The 16,002-nt window shown below is 54.2% G+C and overlaps 1 protein-coding gene across 4 annotated transcripts in view; it reads right to left on the reverse strand.

Moving 5' to 3' along the window:
- EPHB2 (EPH receptor B2) overlaps positions 1-13,774 on the reverse strand; it is a gene marked incomplete at both ends in the record, with an annotated part of 186,656 nt that extends 172,882 nt beyond the window's left edge. For all 4 annotated transcript variants that reach the window (XM_082833330.1, XM_082833333.1, XM_082833332.1 and 1 more), the window contains one exon: positions 13,714-13,774. In XM_082833330.1, coding sequence (XP_082689456.1) covers positions 13,714-13,774 — 61 coding nt within the window. The remainder of the gene's footprint in view (positions 1-13,713) is intronic.
- Between the last annotated feature and the right edge of the window lie 2,228 nt (positions 13,775-16,002).

Genomic DNA, 16,002 nt, shown 5'->3' on the forward strand with positions numbered 1-16,002 from the left:
CACTGCAATGAGAAGCCCACGCACTGCAACAAAGAGTAGCCCCCACTTGCCACAACTAGAGAAAAGCCTGCGTGCAGCAAGGAAGATCCAGCGCAGCCAAAAAAAAAAAAAAAAAGGAGAAGGAAAGAAAACAAATCAGCTCTTTGTCAATCTATCTTGAAGTCAGGCTGCCTGAATTTATTTATTTATTATTATCATTTTTTAACTTATTTATTTTATTTATTTTTGGTCTTCGTTGCTGTACGCGGGCTTTCTCTAGTTGCGGCAAGCGGGGGCTACTCTTTGTTGCGGTGTGCGGGCTTCTCATTGCGGTGGCTTCTCTTGTTGTGGAGCACGGGCTCTAGGCGCGCAGGCTTCAGTAGTTGTGGCTGGTGGGCTTTAGAGAGCAGGCTCAGTAGTTGTGGCGCACGGGCTTAGTTGCTCCGTGGCATGTGGGATCTTCCCGGACCAGGGCTTGGACCCATGTCCCCTGCATTGGCAGGCGGATTCTTAACCACTGCGCCACCAGGGAAGCCCAGGCTGCCTGAAGTTAGAGTCCAGCTCCACTATTACTGGCTGAATGACGGTGGGCAAATTATTTATTTTCTCTAAGCCTTAATTTTTTCATCTATAGGATGCAGGCAATAATAACACTAAACCCAGTTCCTGGTCTCTAGCAAGCCCTCAATAAGTGCTTGTTGCTACTGTTATTATTACCACTACTCTTATAAATCACTAAACCGCTGAGAAACTGAGGCTAGGAGAGGTTGGGTAAACACCTGCTTTTCATACATTATCTCTTTTATCGGTGATATTATCCTCATTTGCCAGATGAAACTAAGGCCAAGGAGGAAATGACCTACCCAAGGCGACACAGCTGGTGCGTGGATAAGCCAGGATTTAAACAGTCTGACTGTCTCCAAAGTCCAGGATCTTGCCCCAGCCGTCTCCTGCCTCGTCTATGTCCCTGGACCCAGGCCAAGGGGCCCGGCCTCATCGGAACCCTTTCAACTCCAGAAGGGGCCAGGCAGAAGGGAGTCCTGAACTTTGCTGGCACGGCTGGGCTTCCGGGCGGCTCGGGGACACCCAGCATCAGGGCCTCCTTGGCATCTCAGGAGCGCTTTCGACTGTTTTCCCAAGAGCCGCAGGAACTGCCATCTGAGGCTGTGGGGAGTGACAGCTGACACTGACGAGGACAGGCGAGAGGACGTACCAGCCGGGGCCCCAACTCGAACAGATTCCCTGGGCCACAGCCTTTCGTGGGTTCCAGAAAGGCCCCACGGGTTCTGGCCGGGGCTGTTCCCAGGCTCTGCCTCCCCGTGAGAGGTGGAGAAGCCCCATTCAGGCGGACGCATCCCACTGTGCGCTAAGCCGCTTTCTCCCCACTTACACGTTTCAGATGCTTTTTGTCCTTCCGGCTTCCCATGGACTCAGGCCAAGTGACAAGTTGGTGCTGTGGACATATGTCGTCGCCATAATGGGAATGTTGACCCCACACTCTCTCCCTGCTGGGGCCAGGCAGCTTGTGCCCCGCCCCGATGCTTGGCATGCCCTGTTCTCAGCCACAGGACCCTTTCCAGCTCCCCAAATACATCACACACATGGGCCTCCCATTCGGATCTCTGTTGATGTCCCATTGCCTGGAATGCCTGCCTTGCCACTTCTTCACCTGGCTCTTCCTTACTAAGCATCTCAGAAGTCACCTTTTCTAGGAAGCTTTCCTAACCCCATTTTACCATGGAAGAAACTGAGGTGCAAAGAGGTAAGTTAAAAGGGCCAAGGTCAGGCTGTTTGTAAGTATCAGAGCCAGAGGTCCAACCTGGCATGGTTCTACTCCAAGACCACGAGCCTTCCATTCCACCAACTCTGCCCTCAAAGAAGAAATTGAAGGAAGACATGCTCTCTGCCTTCAAACATGGCAGATGCCTGCAAGAAGGGGCTTCTGCACCTGGATTGTTCTGGAAGGTGGGAAACAGAAACCATGGAGGGAAATTCCAGGAAAAAAGACTCCCCAGTCCAAGGTTATGAGGCATTTCTGACACCTTCACTGCCTACCAGCATATCTGACACCTTCACTGACCTTAGGCAAGTCACTTCAGCTCTCTGAGCCTCAAATTCTCCATCTGTAAAATGGAGGTAACAACACCCTTGCTACTTCTCCCCACAACACCTCAGCTAGAGCTTGTAAACTGTCAGCCAGGGAGCCAAATCCAGCCAGCAAACACGAAGTGGTTTGGCCAGGACTATATTTTAGAATAAACTGAGCAAACATTTAAAACCCAGTTTTTCCATAAACATCAGAATTTTGCAAACCAGGGCTTCCCTGGTGGCGCAGTGGTTAAGAACCGCCTGCCAATGCAGGGGACACGGGTTCGAGCCCTGGTCCGGGAAGATCCCACATGCCACAGAGCAACTAAGCCCGTGCGCCAAAACTACTGAGCCTGCGCTCTACAGCCCACGAGCCACAACTACTGAGCCCGTGAACCACAACTACTGAAGCCTGTGCAACTAGAGCCTGGCTCCGCAACAAGAGAAGCCACTGCAATGAGAAGCCCACGCACCGCAACAAAGAGTAGCCCCCGCTCGCCGCAACTAGAGAAAAGCCCGCGCGCAGCAACGAAGACCCAACACAGCCAAAAAAATAAAATAAAATAAATTAATTAATTAAAAAAAAAAAAGAGTTTTGCAAACCAGAAGATCTGGCAAAACTGAGCCCTAATCCCGGCACAGCAACACGGTCAAGAGTGGGTAGCACCTGCCTTCTTTAGACAAGATGTGCTCTCCCAGGGGCACTGCTGTTTGTTGAACGCCCAGCTCACCTCACTCATTCACAACCCGGACAGCCTGTGAGTCTGAGGTCTCAGGCCAGGACTCTTGGGATTTATTTATTTATTTGTTTGTTTATTTATTTTAATATAACTGTTTAATATGTTTAAGAAGGAAAAGCCTGAATCTGTTCAGTAGAGACAAGAAAGATACAAAAAAGACACAAATGGAAATTCTAGAGAGAAGGAACACACTGGATGCTATAAGAGCAGGTTAGACACTGCAGAAGAAAGAAGGCATAAGTACAAAGGTTACCACCAGAACAAAACCAAAAACCTTCCTAAATACCAAACATATTTAAATAAACCAGAGTAAAGAATTCACATCTGGTAGAAAAAGAAGCACGGCCAATAAAATACACAATATTCTAAAATATCACAACAGAGTTGAGACCAAACATATCAGTTACATCAATAAACATGAGCAGGGGCTTCCCTGGTGGTGCAGTGGTTAAGAATCCGCCTGCCAGTGCAGGGGACACGGGTTTGAGCCCTGGTCCAGGAAGATCCCGCATGCCGCGGAGCAACTAAGCTCATGCGTCACAACTACTGAGGCTGTGCCCTAGAGCCCACGAACCACAGCTACTGAGCCCGCATGCCTAGAGCCCATGGTCCACAACAAGAGAAGCCACCGCAATGAGAAGCCCGTGCACCACAACGAAGAGTAGCCCCCGCTCGCTGCAACTAGAGAAAAGCCCATGCGCAGCAACGAAGGCCCAACGCAGCCAAAATTAAAATAAATAAATTTATATAAAAAAAACAAAAAACATGAGCAGGTTTAACTCACTTACTAAAAGAATAAGACTTAGACTTTGGGTAACAAAACTAGACCCCAAATAATAATTCAGCTCCCCTTGTGCAAACAAGAAACATACCCAAACATATTTTTAGTGTTTCTAAAAATAAAAGATAGACTAAGGTGTATCAGAAGGACTCTTATGATTTATTATGTGCTTATATTATCTGTGTAGGGACTTCCCTGGTGGTCCAGTGGGTAAGACTCCACGCTCCCAATGCAGGGGGCCCAGGTTCGATCCCTGGTCAGGGAACTAGTTCCCGCATGCATGCCACAACTAAGAGTCCGCATGCCGCACCTAAAGATTCCGTGTGCTGCAACTAAAGATCCCGCATGCTGCAACTAAGATGTGGCGCAGCCAAAATAAATACTTAAAAAACTAAACTAAAATAAAATGACCCTTCCCCACATATAATTAAGAAGAAAAGTAAACAAAATATATTGTCGGTGTAGGCTTGATTCCTGTTCAGTCAGCAAACAGAAGCCCTGTTTCCTGCTTAATGGTTTGACAATAAAATTTGTCTACGTGTTGCCCATGGTCTTCAACACATCTTTGAAGGCACTGCTCAGAGCTGTGTCCCCACCCACTTCACCATGTGCACACATCTCCACGTGCTCTCAGCCAACCTGTAGTCCAGACTTACGCTTAACAGCAACTGGTCAACCAATGCCTTTAGACATTCAGATTTCCCCCAGTGCTTCCCTGCTCCTACAGTGGCCCCTGGCTAAGGCAGGACTGACAAACCACAGTCACGTCATTACAGGTTCTTTTACGGTTGAATGAACACAGCTGCTCCCTGGCACAGCCTTCTCAGGTGGTTAAATCATGATCCCCTATTCACCAAGGAGAAAACTGAGGCCCAGAGGGGCGATGTGACCTGCTCCAAGCCACAGGGGCGCCTTGGTCCCATCCTCCAAATTCAATCCCACCAGCCCAGGGCCTCTTCCTCATGCCTGGTCTTGAATAGCTATGACCTGGGTTATTATTTGTAATTAATTTGTAGGTTCCTTTACTGCACAAACATCTCTTTAGCGCCTACCATGCACCAGGCCTTGGGCGGAGCAGGGGACGAGGTGAAGTGGAGAGTCCCTGCCCTGTCGGTCGCGGTGGTAGACTGTCTCCCACGTGGCCACCAACTATACCTGCCGTCGCTAAACACAAAGCCGTCTCCCGTGAAGGGGGCCTACAGCTAAGTCTGGACCACAGGTTGGCCCAGAGCATAAGGAGATGCGTGCACATGGTGGAGTGGGCGGGTGGGGGGGCGATGAGCATCACCTCCAAAGACGCGCTGAAGACTACGCTGGGCAACGCACGGGCAGACGCTGTGTGTTAAACCGTCGGCAGGAAACGACGCTTCCCTTTAACGACGGAACAGAAAATCAAGCCCAGTGTATTTCCCCTCTCCCTGAACCGGATGAGGAAGCCTGGGATGAATCTGAGATGGCTTTGTGACCTGCTTTGGCTGCAGGGGTGATGTTCTGTGACATTACAGCCCAGGCCTCAAGAAGTCTTACGGTTTCTGCTTTACCCTCTTGGGAGCCAGCCGCCAGGGAAAGCTCAGTGTAGACTACTGACCAGTGAGAGATCGTGAGGAGTGAGAGAGCGAGCCTGGTCTTCCAGCCTTCCCTACCAGGGCCACAGAGATGTGGGTGACCTTCCGGCACAGCCTCGCTAAGGGCAAGCTCAGGAGTGCTCCCAGCCGACACCACGTGGAGCAGAATAAATGCCCAGCCTCATCCAGCCACTCCACTGAACCAGGAGAAACGCTAAATCACTGTTGTTTTGAGACAGTACATTTTGCGGTGGCTTATTAGGCGGCAGTGGATAACTGATGCACTTCCCAGGGGCAGAGCCCTGTCCTTTTTCCAGCTCTCTCCTCCCTTGCTTGGAGCCTGGTACTGGGCATTGAATCCCGGAGCTGGAAGGCGCCTCCAAAACCACTGAGTCCCACTTCCTCATCTTAGAGAGGAGGTAGCTGAGGCCCGGGGAGGAGAAGCAATTTACTCCAGATCACAAGACAGACAGGGGCAGAGCTAGGAGGCAAACTTGAACCCTACAGGAGCCAGACAAGTAACACAAATGTGTGACGCAAGGTGGTGGCGAGCTACCCCCGTGTTCACGTGTTCTATCTGAAGAGGCAGCCACTATTCGGTTCCAGCCAACTGTGGCCATGTGGGAATGTGGGCCTAGGGAAGCCAGATTGTCTGACTTCTCACAAAGCCAGAAACGGGATTGCTCTGTAAACTCTCTTGATTTTTACATGTTGGCTAAGAATTCAAATTGGATTGACGATCTCTGGGCCTTGAGACTGGCCTTGGGCTTCAAGCTTGCTCTGGCCACTGACCTTGTGCAAGTCCCGTTATCCCCCCAGGCCTTAGTTTCCTAATCTCTAAAATGGGCCCCATGGCTCCCGCCCACTTACCGGGTTGCTGTGAAAACCCGATGAGCTGACGGGTTTAGAAATACAAGCTACGAATGGCCCCGTGACTGTTCCACAGCCTCAGTTCTCTGTGGAGGTACCCCTTACAAAGTAATGAGTTAACACCCGATTTGTCTAAGTTAGAACAACATTATTCTGACCATTATGACAGAGATTGCATTTTTATGGCAGGTTTGTGAGTTCCAGAACCCTCCCGCTTGCATTATCTCAGGATGTTGATGGAGTCAGAGCTGGATGGCTGCCTTGGAGACCCTCGCCAGAGCCAAGCATTTCCTCTGAGCCAGGAGATACATTCCAGAGGCCACTTGAAGGGCGGTGAAGAGCATGAGCTTCAAAGTCCTCCAGACCTGGGTTCAAATCCCTGCTTCCCACTCCCTAGTTACGTGTCCTTGGGCTAGTCACTTTCTGAGCTGCACTTTCCACATCTGTAAAATGGGCGTAATAATCAAAGCACTGGGTAGGCTGTGGGGGCAGCTGCATGAGATGACATATACAATGCCCTTAGCAGAGCTAAGAGCTGTTATCATGATCATGTATGGAAGTTGGTGTCTGGCAGGCATAGATAGGGCCAAGAAGGAGGGCACAGCTATAGAAGATCTTGTCCCTTTCCTGGGATTAGGGAGGCTGAATTGGGGTGGGGATGGACCCTTGAGAAAAACCTGGATGGGAACCAGAGAGGCAGGCTAGAGGGGCCTTCCAACTACTCAGCAAAAGTTAGATAGACTCAGAACTTAACTCTGAACCTTTGGCTTTTTCCTGGGGTTAAGTGAAGAGGGGGAGAGCTGGAGAGACAGAGCCCCCTAGTAAAACGGCACCCACGTCCCCCTACTCTGAATCCGGTTTCCCACTGGTTTCAAAAAATAACAGCCACAGTTAATATTTACTGCGTGCTCATCACACAGGAGGTACACATTCAGTCTGTCAGCTTCTTCTTTCATGGATTAACCCATTCGTTCCTCACAACCACCTCAAGAACTATTATTATCCCCATTTTAGAAGTGACGGAACCAGGGCTCAGAGAGGTTAAGTAACTGACCAGAGGACACAGAGTAAAGGACAGTCTGACTCCAGACATCCTTGTAACCCCCAGGCTATGCTGTTTATGGAACAAGGGAGAGAGGGGTCAGGGCTTGCCTAAAGGGCTCTGGGATCCCAGAGAGAGGAGCAAGTACTCGGCAAGGAGTAAGGGTGCTGACATTTCATAGTAATGACAACTGACGAATACTGGCACAGCCGCGGGTCAGGCTGCTCTGCTGGCCACTGTATACAGGACCTCACTTAACCCTCACCACGAGCCTCTGACAGGCAGTATCTCCCATTTACAGATCAGGAAACTGAGGCTCAGAGAGTACATCACTTGCTCGAGGCCACAGAGCAGACAAAGTCTCTTCCCTGAGGATACCCCTGCCCCCAGGGGGCGGCAGCGGGGCTGCAGATGGCTCCAGGAAGCTCACGGCCCAGGCTAAGGGGGTCTAGGCAAGGCCCCCAGGTGACACAGGAGCACCGAGGAGACAGGTGTCCCCTCTCCACCTGCTTTAGAAGGCCCTAAAACCCTAAAATGCTTTCAAGGCAGCCTTATCAGACAGCCGATCCCAATCAGGAAGCTTCCAGGTGCTGTCACGATCAACCGCCCACTCCACCCCTGAGAGGTGTGCAAACATTCTGCCCTGCCCTGCCCTCCCCCAGCCAAGCCTCCCTCCCTTCACCAGCAGGCAGGCAGCCTGGGCCGGGGGCACTAACTGATTGATTTCACTTCATTTCAGTCCTTTCCAGCTTCCTGCTGAGGCTTCTCTTCCTCTTTCCCGGGAGTCCTGTGTTTTATCTTAGGGCACTGGGTGGGAGGGGGGCGCAAATCTGCCTGCCCAATGGGAAGACCTGGGGAGTGAGTTAAAAATACAGATCCCTGGCCTCGATCCGGATCTACCAAATCTCCAGCTAAGTCAGGCAAGCAGGCCAGGCCACGAGATGGGACGGGGCCTCGGTCAGAGGTGCAGGCCAGGTCCACCTCTGCCGGGAGGCCATCCTGGTCTCACCCCTCCACCCTCTGAGGGAGCACAGCCCCCCTGCCTTGTCCAGCCCAGGCCTGTCACCAGCCAGCTCCATCTGCCCCTTCCTTTAGGGGTCTCTCTGCCTGCAGGGGTTTGACCTCCAGCCTAAGCTCACAGGTGAGCTCTGGGCAGGCAGAGATGACAAGCTGGTACCCTGGGCCTTGCTGAGTACCCAGCATAGCTGCCCAGAGAACCTGCCCCCATCCTGGCTTTGGGGCTGATGCAAAACCTTGATGAAGTGGCGGGGGCCAAAGGCACCAGGAAGGACAACCCCCTAGGAGGGGCTGGGGCCACAGCAGGGCAGGGGGGCTGGCAGTAGGGCCACGGGGCCAACCTAGGACTCAAGCCCTCCACTGTGAGTCTGGGTATAGGCTTGTGTTTTCACAACTGTTTTGAGAATCTTCTGAAAGCTAAGGCCCCTCTTCCTTGGAAAATCACATTAACATCCAACATTCTATTATAATTTCAGGGTGATCCCACAGCCCCACAACTAAGAAGGCCTGTGGACTCCGGTTGAGAGCCCCCCACCCTCAGTTCCCTGCCATTGTAAGAACCAAGTATTTGCCCCCAACAGGGCCCTGAAGACGGAGGCAGAGATGGGGCCCCAGGCCTGCCCACGCTTGTGGGGTCACCATCCCAAGGCTGAGGGACAGTTAGGAGCCTGTGCGATGGGCTGGGGGAGACACAGAGGGCTGATTCGTTGCCTGAACAATCTAAATGCCAAAAAGCGGGGGGGGGGGGGGGCAAATTAGGACACAGCCAACACTGACCACACCCATAGGCACTCCAAGGAAGAGGGCCCTGGTGGGGCTGAGAACAGCCTCTACTGTACATAGCCACGTGCCCGACATTTTATGTGGGTGTCCACAAGAACCCCTGAGGACACGGTGTCCAGCTGCTTGCCCAGGGCACACAGTGTGCAGTGTCGGGATTTGAACCCAGGTCTGATTGCTCAGAAGGCTGTGCCTTTTCTCTACTCTACAGTCAGTGAAGTTGGCCAGCCTTGTTTCCCACCAAAGCTGGAATCCCTTCTCCCACCCAGCACCTGACAGGAAGGAGTTGCCTGGTGACTCTTTTAAAATATATAGATGGATGGAGGAATGAATAAGTCAACTTGCTTTTGAATTCGGGCTTTAAATCTAAGCCCTGATTTCCTGGCTAAGACGAATACATGAAAGCAGCCTCCTTTAAAAATGAGAAGCAGGAGAAATAAACATAAAAGAGAAACCAATTCTAAATTAATCCCACTGAAGGTCGCTGGGTCTTAGATAGGTAATGCCCAAGCAGAGGGCTGGGCTGGGAGTGGGAGAGACAAGAGGTGTATGGCAGCGGGAGGGGCAGGCAGGCTCCCTCAACCCCTGTACGAAGGGGGACTTGCCTAGCACACAGCTGCTGCTGGCCCATTTGAATCCTGAGCTCTGGCTGAACCGATCTCTGCATTATCCCCATTGGCCTGCATTCTGGATCCCTGCTCACATCATCCCTATGCTTCTCCCTCCTGGAAGATCTCCTTCATCTCCCCAGCCGGATGACTCTCTCCTCCATCTCTGTATCATTCTCCGGATACTTACTGTATAACACAGTATAATATATTCATTCATTTGTTCACTCAACATTCATTCATTCATTCATTCAACGTTCCTTAGCTGATTATGTCTTTCAGTTACTGGGCACCATGTGACTGGGCTCAGTTCAAGGCACTGGGCTGCCATAGCAAACATGGCAGACAAAAACCTCTTCCCTCCTGGAGTTTACAGTCTAGTGGCCAAGATGGACACTAAACAAGGAAACCAACAAATCTCTGATACCGTTTCAGATGGCAGTGGGTATTTTGAAGTAAAACAAAGCAGGAGGGATAGAAAGCGTCTGAACTGAGCCTGTTTTAGATGAGGTAATCAGGGAAGGCCTCTGGGAGGTGGCATTTGAACGGAGCTCTTTTTACCACAACTGTGGACACAAAAATGAGCCAGATGAGCTCCCTCAGGGAGCTCAGAGTCTAGCAAGGAAGAGACAAGCTGGCCTTCTCTTGACTGGGTAGGACGGGGTCTGGCTCACCTGAATATCCCACACACTGAAGCCAGTGATCTTTCCAAAAACAAATCTGGCCAGGTCCCTCAATGTCTCAAGAACATTCAATGGCTCCCCACTGCCCTCAGCATCAAGTTCAAACTCCTCAGCCTTCCATCCGAGCCCTGCTCTCCAGTCTCAGCCTCATCCCCCTTTGCTGCCCTCAACACCCATCTCCCTCAGATACACCCAAGTAAGTACCCAATCATCATGCCTCTGTGTCTCTACACACGCTGTTTCCAGGCAAAGCATTTGCCTCCTCTTAGTCCCAAAGTTAACCTCCTTAACTTTTGGGAACACAGTTCATTAATGTGGCAGGTGGCTGACAAAGTTTTGTTGCAGAGAGAATGGGAAGTAAGAAAATGAGGCAAAGCATAAAGCCATAAATGACAAAGTGACCGGCTTTCCATCCTGAACGGCTTCTGCTGCCCCAGGTGGTTCACAACTTCCTCCTGGCAGTACTTGGGATACACTTACCACATTATATCTTGCCAACTGTTTCCCCATCAGTTTGTCCCCTATCTCCCTGCCCGCCCCAGGAGCCAGCACCACACCAGCTAGATAACAAGCTCCATAAATATTTGGAAACCAAAAGAACAAACGTACAGAGGAGACCGGTTTTCTCTAGACTTCAACTTTTGGATCCCATCTAGCGGCTGGTCTTCTGTTGGACACGTCCCTAGCGCACTTCCATCCTCTCCAAGTGCCCACGCCGGATGCTCCAGACTTGTGTTGCCTTTGGAGGGTCTCATGGTTTGGGGGAGATACTAAGATACTAAACTCACCATCCTGACACAGGGACCCTCCCCCGCCTGAAAAAAATCTACACACACCCTCTCTCCTCTCTCAGAGGCTGGGGATTTCCCAGACCTTAACACTCAGGACAGCCTTGTTACTACAGGGCACGAGGAGGGGGAAGGGCCAGGAGTGGTGGCCACACGTCTCTGGGTACTGGGAGCCCCAGGGGCTGCCCTCCCATCACTCCAAGTTTCAGACCTGTTTTTACAGACTGTGCTACTCCCGGGAGGATCCTGTCTCTTCTGGTTGTGTCACGAACAGCACTGCCCATCCCCATGTTCCATCCCCCAGAGGCCACACAGTTCTTCAAGGTGACTTTTTGCCATCCATTATCTGGTCTGAATCTCACACACACTCCTAATCATTGGCATGATTACCCTCACTTGACAGATGAGAAAACTGAAGCTCAGGGAAGGGAGGCAGGGTGCATATGATGGAATCCTAGAAGACTAGGTTGAACATTTTAGACCCAGAGAAGCTGAGCCCCTTATAGGGAAGGGAGCTGGCCCAGGGTCCCATAGTAAATGAGAGGTGGGGCCTCTGATCTCCACCTCGCACCACCTCCCCCTCCATTAGGCCAGCTCCTTCTTAACCCCTAATGGACTAGACTCCTTAGTGTCCAGGGGGCAAAGGAAGAGCCTGAAGCAAGGTCTGGGGTGCCGACCACAGCCCTCCTCCCAGCCTGCCCCCCAAGTGGCAGCCCAAGCAGCCATGCCCTCCTGTGACGTCAGTAGCCGATCAGCCCTGTGTCCAGGGTCCAGGGCCCTGGGTCGAGTCTGGCCAGAGCCCACCAGACCTCTGACCGCCGCCTCCCAGGGACATGGCCAGACAGACGTGGCCCTTCCATCCACCCCACGGTAATTAAAAACACACCCAGGCCTTTTCCAACACGAGAGGGGCCAATTTTCTTCCCCTCCAGCACCGCTGACTACAATCCGAATAGCAATATTTATGCCAAGCTCCCCATAATACTGTAAACATCCCAATGTATAGCGGGCCAACGCATGAGTCATTTCCCCAAAGCCAGAGCTAGTAAGTGGTACCTCAGCCATATTCCAGGGAGCTCCCATCAGCACCAGGCCTCAGGGCTGCGCTCCACACCCAGGGCCCGTGGCACCCTTGGTGCCCCAGTGGCCCCACTCCGGGAAACCTCAGGCGGCCGCCAAATCCTCCAGGAGCCAGAGGACAGCTGCCTCTGTGCCAGAAACTACGGCTGCCATCCAGGGACACCCCTCCACCCCCTGAACTGCGGTCACTAAAGCACTCATTACTGAGAAACTAAAGTTATAGCACGGGATCCCCCACTGCGCCTTTCGCAGAGGCTGCAGCCTCCATGCCTGGTCCGATCAGGGTTTTTTTTGTTTTGGTATTTTTGGGGTTTTTGAGCTGCAAGAAGGAAAGGGGCTTCACATCATCCCCAAATGGCCCGAGATGAAGGTACCCCTCGGTCCTATGGTGGCAGAATCCTGGAAGAGGTCACCCTGTTTAAGGACAAGAAGACCCAGCAAAATGAACAGAGCACAAGCTTCAGAGATTTGAGATCCCCATTCTATTTTTATCACCCAGTGACCACAGGGTGAGACACTGACTTTTCTGAGCCTTAGTTTCCCTTTCTACTAGAAGGAAGTAAGATTCATACCCACCTGACTTTCGTGGAAGACTTATTTTGGGGAATCCAACAAAATTGTGGGTGGGAAAGCACTTTGTAAAGCTTAAAGTATCTTGTCAACTGTGCAGCACGTTGTAAACCACAGTACTTTGCATACAGTGCAAAGTACTTCACAAACTGTAAAGCGGTTTGAAAACTGTAAAGAGCTGTACACATGAGAACCATTATCCATATTCCTTTCTTGCCCTACAGGCTCGTCCATTTCTGGTGGACACACCCAGACCCCACTAACTTTCCTCCAGAGCAAGCTGGCTCAGGAGACTTGGCAGCCACCCTGACCCCTTGAGGGTCGGGTGGGACCAACACACGAGGCTATGGAGAGACGGCCCAGAGACCCTGGCCAAGGCCAACACATGGCAAGAGCATCTGGTCCGGTCCTGGCGGCAGCTGGAGAGTTCCCGGGGCTCCAGCGGCCACTCTGAGCTCTGCCGCCAGCGGGGCGGTGGCCGGCAGGGGTGCCCGGAGACCCCGCGCCGCTAAGAGATGCCCACGGACCCATCCCCCCCGTAGTCCTCCAGGGGAGGGGACCCCATTGTAAGCCGCGGGCGATGGGCAGGCACCAGAGCGGGGGTGCTGGCGCGCTCACTTCCACTCTGCCAGTCCCCGCTCTTCGGGGCTCCGACCCCATCCCGGGGGCGCGGACCGGGAGCCCCCACCCCAGCCAGTCACGGTGCCTTCCTCCCTCCGCTCCCTGCCAAACTTTCCAGCCCCAACTGCGCGCCGGGCCCCGCGGCCGGCGCCCCTCCACCCCGTGCCGAGCAAGGCCAGGCCCGCGCGCAGGGGGTGGCCGGGCCGGGGGCGGCGAGCGCGCGTGGGCAGCCCCCGGCCCTGGGCGGCGCTCGCCGGGCTGGCTACAAAGCCTCCGCAAGATGGTCCCTTCGCCTCCTCCTGGCACAGTCAATCAGCGCCCGCCGTTCCCGGGCGCCCGTGGGGCCCGCGCCTCCCGGCGCGGCCGGACACACCTCCCCGCGGCCACCTGCGCCCGGCGCGAGCCCCGGGGCAAACTTTGCGGGCCGCCGGGCGGAGGTGGGCGCCGGTGGCCGCTCATGCCCGGCCGCTCCCCGCCCCCATCACCCGCCCGCCCGCTCACCTTCCACGGCGGCGAGCAGCGGCAACAGCAGCAGCGCGGCCCCCAGCCTCCGCAGGGCCATGGCTGCGCTTCCCGGGGCCTCGGGCCGCGGCGCCGCGGGGCCCGGGCGGCCCGGGCGGGAGCGCGCGCCCCGGGCTCGGGGGGCCGGGGGGAGCGGCGAGGCGCGGCGCACAGACAGCCACCGCCACCGCGCAGCCAGCAGAATGAGCCATCCAGCCCGGGCAGAACGGGGACCCGGGCTCCGCCAGCGCTGGGCGCGGCCCACCTGAGCCGCGGGCGCGGGGGGATCCCGGCCGGGCCGCCGCTCCCCGCGCGCGCCCGGGACACCAGCTGGCCGCGCGCGCTCCTGGAGCCCCAGCCCCCCGCGTCCTCGGGGCCACCCGGGGGCCTTGCGGGCGCTGGAGCGCGGAGCTGTCGCGCGCTCCGGCGACTGAGACGCCGGGCTCCCCCCGCGCAGCAGTGGTCTCTCCCGGCGCTGTGGCTCCTCCAGATAAAGCAGCGATTTCAGCCCAAATGTTTCTGAATTTTTATTGAATGCTGCAAAGCCGGAGAGCGTCTGGCGCGGCTGACAGGGGCAGGGAAAGGGGACCCTGGGGGAGGGCGGGGGAAGGGGCTGCCCAAAGCGGGGCGGGCCCTACCTGTCAGGGCCGGGAGTGCCACCCCCCTCGCCTCAGCCCTGCCACCCGGGTCCCTGCAGCTCCGAAAGGGACCGAACTAAAATGAATGAAAAAAAAAGGGGGGGGGGTGGAGATGGGAACAAAACAGGCGTCTTTCCCAGGCGCTGGGGCTGGGCTGGGGCCTCCGCCTGGGAGAGTGGGCCTTGGCGCTAACACTGGGGCCTGGGGTGGGGGGGTCACTCTGGCAGGGGCGGGCCGGGCCCTGGCAGGCAGACCCCAGGCCTACCCTCCCTGCCTTGTTCTGAGCGAGCCCACCAGCCCCTCCCTGTAGCCCCTTCTGTCTGTACACTGGATTTCTCTCTCTCTGTTCATCTTGTTCCCAATGCAGTTTGGGGGTGGTGCAGATGGGGGGGTGTCTCGGGAAGCCACCCCCGCCCCCATGGAATGGACCTGTCTGTGCAGCTATGGTTTTGTGCTGTGGTTGTCCCTTCAGGGAGGACACAACCCCTTGTTCCATCCCTGCTCTGACAGTCTACATCACCATCATCATTAAGGGCTTTGCTGAGGCTGATGGTGGCCGAGCTGCAGGGGGGCTACAGGAATCACCCAGTCAGGGCCTCTGGCCTTTGGTAGCCACACTCCTGACAAACAAGACTTAACCAGGAGCTTCCTGCCCTGTGGAGTGGGTGTAAGTGCCCAGTGGAGGAACAGACGGTTTAAATTCAATCGATGCCACCCGGACCTCTCCCATCCCTTTGTCCCACAATCTATCAAAACGTCCCAGCAATCCCCTCCCTTCAGGCCCACCCTACAGTTCACACCAAGAAAAGGATACCACAGACTCTGAGAGCCCATTTAAGGTTTGGAAAAGTGGGTCATCTTTAGAAGCTTCAAGGGTCCGACTGAAATGGGCATCATCCTGGAAGGCCCCCAGGAGGAAGTGGGCCAGGAAGGCTGGGAGAGACTGCCTGGGAAGCAGACAGAGCAGAAGTGAGCAGAGATAGGAAATGAGGTGGGGGGTTGCCCCCTGTTAAGCTTCAGACTCCTCCTTGGCCAGGGTCAAAATCCACTGGGGTGTGGCTGGCCTTTATTTTTAGTCCCTGCTTCTCAGACTTTTCAGGGAACCCAGGGTTTGAGAGACCCTGAGCTTGACCCATCCTGGGACAAGACTCCCTCTCCTGGGCAGAGAGGCTCCAAGCTATTGCACTCATCAGTGCCAACATCCAGGTGCCCCACCCCTTCCCAATTCAAGATATATTTTGTGAGCACCTGTTATGTGCTGGGGGGATTCAGCACTTCTGTTGCATTTCTATCCCCTAGGGCCCTTGTCCCCATTTCCCCACCCCATTGGTATTTCCCTCTGATTCCAAATAAGAACAGCAGTGGCATTTGTTAAGGACCTCGTACCAGGCACTAGGCTAAGCTTTGTTTATACAGTGTTCCCCTTAATCTTTCAACCCTATGAGGTAGGTGCTCACCTTTTCAGTTGATGAAATTGAGGACCAATTTGTCCAAGGTCACACAGCAAGTCAGAGCTGGGATTTAACCCCAGGCCTGTCCGACCCCAACACTGATTCCCCCCTTGTGCCTTTCACGGACACAAAGAGCTCAGCGAGTCATTTGTCGATTTCCCACATCCCCTTTTCACAGGTAAGGAAGCTGAGGCCTAAAG

The sequence above is a fragment of the Leucopleurus acutus genome, assembly GCF_964270905.1.
Source record: "Leucopleurus acutus genome assembly, chromosome: 2".
Taxonomy (NCBI): domain Eukaryota; kingdom Metazoa; phylum Chordata; class Mammalia; order Artiodactyla; family Delphinidae; genus Leucopleurus; species Leucopleurus acutus.